General features: G+C 43.3%; 1 protein-coding gene across 1 annotated transcript in view; it reads left to right on the top strand.

The window, feature by feature from the left end:
* The first annotated feature begins 423 nt into the window (after nt 1-423).
* Nucleotides 424-2,976, top strand: part of dcst2 (DC-STAMP domain containing 2) — a 20,474-nt gene continuing 17,921 nt past the window's right edge. The window contains exons 1-5 of the mRNA XM_034610616.1: nt 424-515; nt 1,241-1,349; nt 1,505-1,764; nt 2,044-2,214; nt 2,328-2,429. Coding sequence (XP_034466507.1) covers nt 1,249-1,349; nt 1,505-1,764; nt 2,044-2,214; nt 2,328-2,429 — 634 coding nt within the window. The 5' untranslated portion in view covers nt 424-515; nt 1,241-1,248. The remainder of the gene's footprint in view (nt 516-1,240; nt 1,350-1,504; nt 1,765-2,043; nt 2,215-2,327; nt 2,430-2,976) is intronic.

Raw genomic sequence — 2,976 nt, forward strand, 5'->3', positions numbered from 1 at the left:
ACTGGGCTGGCTCGCCAAATGTTGTAGAAGATTTCTCATTAAGTATTCACAGAAGCATATACAGAGGCAGACTTGCAGTGGAAGAGTCCGTTTACTACACATCAGCTTTTATACACTTTGACAACAATATCGTTGCCAGTAATGACGTGTGGGCGACCATATTTCCTTTCCTGGAAGTCCTTACTTGAAGTGTATTTGTAGTGCTATCTCGTCCTGGTAATGTGTGTGTGTGTGTGTGTGTGTGTGTGTGTGTGTGTGTGTGTGTGTGTGTGTGTGTGTGTGTGTGTGTGTGTGTGTGTGTGTCTCAATTATGTTTGTGCTTAGACATCTTCTTTGGCCAGATAAAGATACAAGTGGGAATTGGTATTTCCCATATTGCAGCCAAGTTCAGTCAAAACAAGTTATATAACATTTCTCTTTCAGAGGTGGAGCTGACCCAGATAAAAACTGCAACTTCAAGCTGAAGCTGGTTCGTCTGAGTCATTGTCCTGAGAAACAAGAAACAGACAAAGAAGGTGATGATGATGATGATGATGATGATGATGATGAAGGTAGTGATGATGATGATGATGAAGGTAGTGATGATGATGATGATGATGATGAAGGTAGTGATGATGATGATGATGAAGGTAGTGATGATGATGATGATGATGATGATGATGATGAAGGTAGTGATGATGATGATGATGATGATGAAGGTAGTGATGATGATGATGATGAAGGTAGTGATGATGATGATGATGATGATGATGATGATGACGATGATGATGATGATGATGATGATGATGATGATGATGATGATGAAGGTAGTGATGATGATGATGATGATGATGATGAAGGTAGTGATGATGATGATGATGATGATGATGATGATGATGATGATGGTGGTGATGATGATGATGATGATGATGATGATGATGATGATGATGAAGGTAGTGATGATGATGATGATGATGATGATGATGATGAAGGTAGTGATGATGATGATGATGATGACGATGGTGGTGATGGTGGTGGTGATGATGATGATGATGATGATGATGAAGGTAGTGATGGTGATGATGATGACGATGGTGGTGATGGTGGTGGTGATGATGATGATGATGATGATGATGATGATGATGATGATGATGGTTTGTCAGTTGACAGTTGGACTTTCTGGAAGTTTGTGACATCATGTTTAAGTTTGTGACATCATGTTTAAGTTTGTGACATCATGTTTTTGGTCTCCTGGCTACAGGATAAAAGATGAAGACTGAAGAGAGGAAACGACGCCTGATGAAAACTGACATCACAGTCCATGTGGCAGGAGGCGGAGTCATGCACACTGTCAGAGGAGTCCTGAGCAGGTTACTGTTCATTCTGCTTTAAAGTCATCATGTGTTAAAAACATGGAGGCTCTTCACATGTGTTCAGAGTTTAAACAAGACACTGACTCCTCCAATCAAACTAGTGATGTAATTCAACTGAGGTCTCAGTTTATTGTTCATGGTTCCCTCCACAGGTTAGCTGGACGGTCCCGCCTCTGCAGCTGGAGGAAGGTTAAAGGTCACCTGCTGGAGGGGGAGTGGAGCCTTGCAGGGTTCGTCTGTGGGCTGGTTTTGGGGTCTGTGTTCGGAGCCACGGCTTTGTTTCTGCAGAAGCAGCCTCTGTGGTTCTGTGTCTATACCATGGTGGCAGTTGCCTTCACAGCAGCGTTCGGTATGGGTCTGTCAGCTGGAGTCCGGGCCAACATCATGGTGATGCTGCCTTCTCTCTGCTCAGGTCAGTAAGTGGCTTTTGAACGCCATCAGGGTTACCTCACATGTCTGTGGCTCTAATGAAACACACTGTCCAGGTGCATTATAGGAAATGTTGGCTCCAGTGCTTGTAGACTTGTCTTCACTCTGCCAATTATGAAATCATATTCTCACTTCACTGAGGCTGTGTTGGCCAAGTTGTCTCTGGATCATGTTCAGAGATGTCTTGTTTAATCAACAACAGATCCAGAGACCAGAGACCTGGTCCACATCCAGATCCACATCATCTTCCTCTGTGTTTCAGCTCGCGGGAGGCACTTCCTCCTCTTCCTGTTTGTGTCTGTGCTGTTGTCTGGTCCGATTGCCAACATTTTTGAAAACACAGAGCGAGCTGCTGCCAGTCTGATGTGTGGAGCCGAGCTGGCAGCCAATCAGACGCAAGAACTGATGCAGAGAGCAACCACGCCCCTTTCCTGTAAGACCTGCCCACAGTCTCCTGCTGAAAAACCTGCTACAATTACTAATTACACACTAATGTGTGTGTGTGTTTGTGTGTGTGTGTGTGTGTGTGTGTGTGTGTGTCTGCAGCTGCGTTGGACAAAATCAGAGAAATCAGCACCAACGCATATTCAGTCACAGAAAGAGTCACCAATTTCATCCACGCTCTGACTGACGGCGTCCAACACATTGGTGGGTGACTCAACACATTCGTCAAACACGTTCATTAAGTTAACTGTTGACAACTCAACTGTCCCACTATTACTACGGACACATGAACTCACCACAGATGCTCAGCTCATCTCTTCTGTGGATCCCTGATGTTTACTCTCTACTGGTCTGTGGGTTGATGGGAAATGAAGTTTGAGAAAAAGCTGCTAAAAAATCTGAAATATTAAATATGATAAATATATAAGAGCAAAACAGCCATCTTCTTTTAACAATAATAATAATAATAATAATAATAATAATAATAACTGATGTTGAACACCAGTAACTGAATTAAAGGCTGATTCATGCTTCTGCATCAAAGCTATGTCGTAGATACGCACGTAGCCTACTTACGGTGTCGAGTATTCATATATTTTATTCATACACAGTATTCATAGTTGTGCGTTGGTGTGTGTGAGTTGCGCAGCTTTTGTGGTCTGCGTCGCCTCTACGCGTGATTATATTTTTGTACACGTCACAGCCATATGGATCTGCGTAGGGTACACGTCTAACCCTTCCCCCACTCTCT

Source organism: Hippoglossus hippoglossus, chromosome 16, assembly GCF_009819705.1.
Source record: "Hippoglossus hippoglossus isolate fHipHip1 chromosome 16, fHipHip1.pri, whole genome shotgun sequence".
Classification (NCBI taxonomy): domain Eukaryota; kingdom Metazoa; phylum Chordata; class Actinopteri; order Pleuronectiformes; family Pleuronectidae; genus Hippoglossus; species Hippoglossus hippoglossus.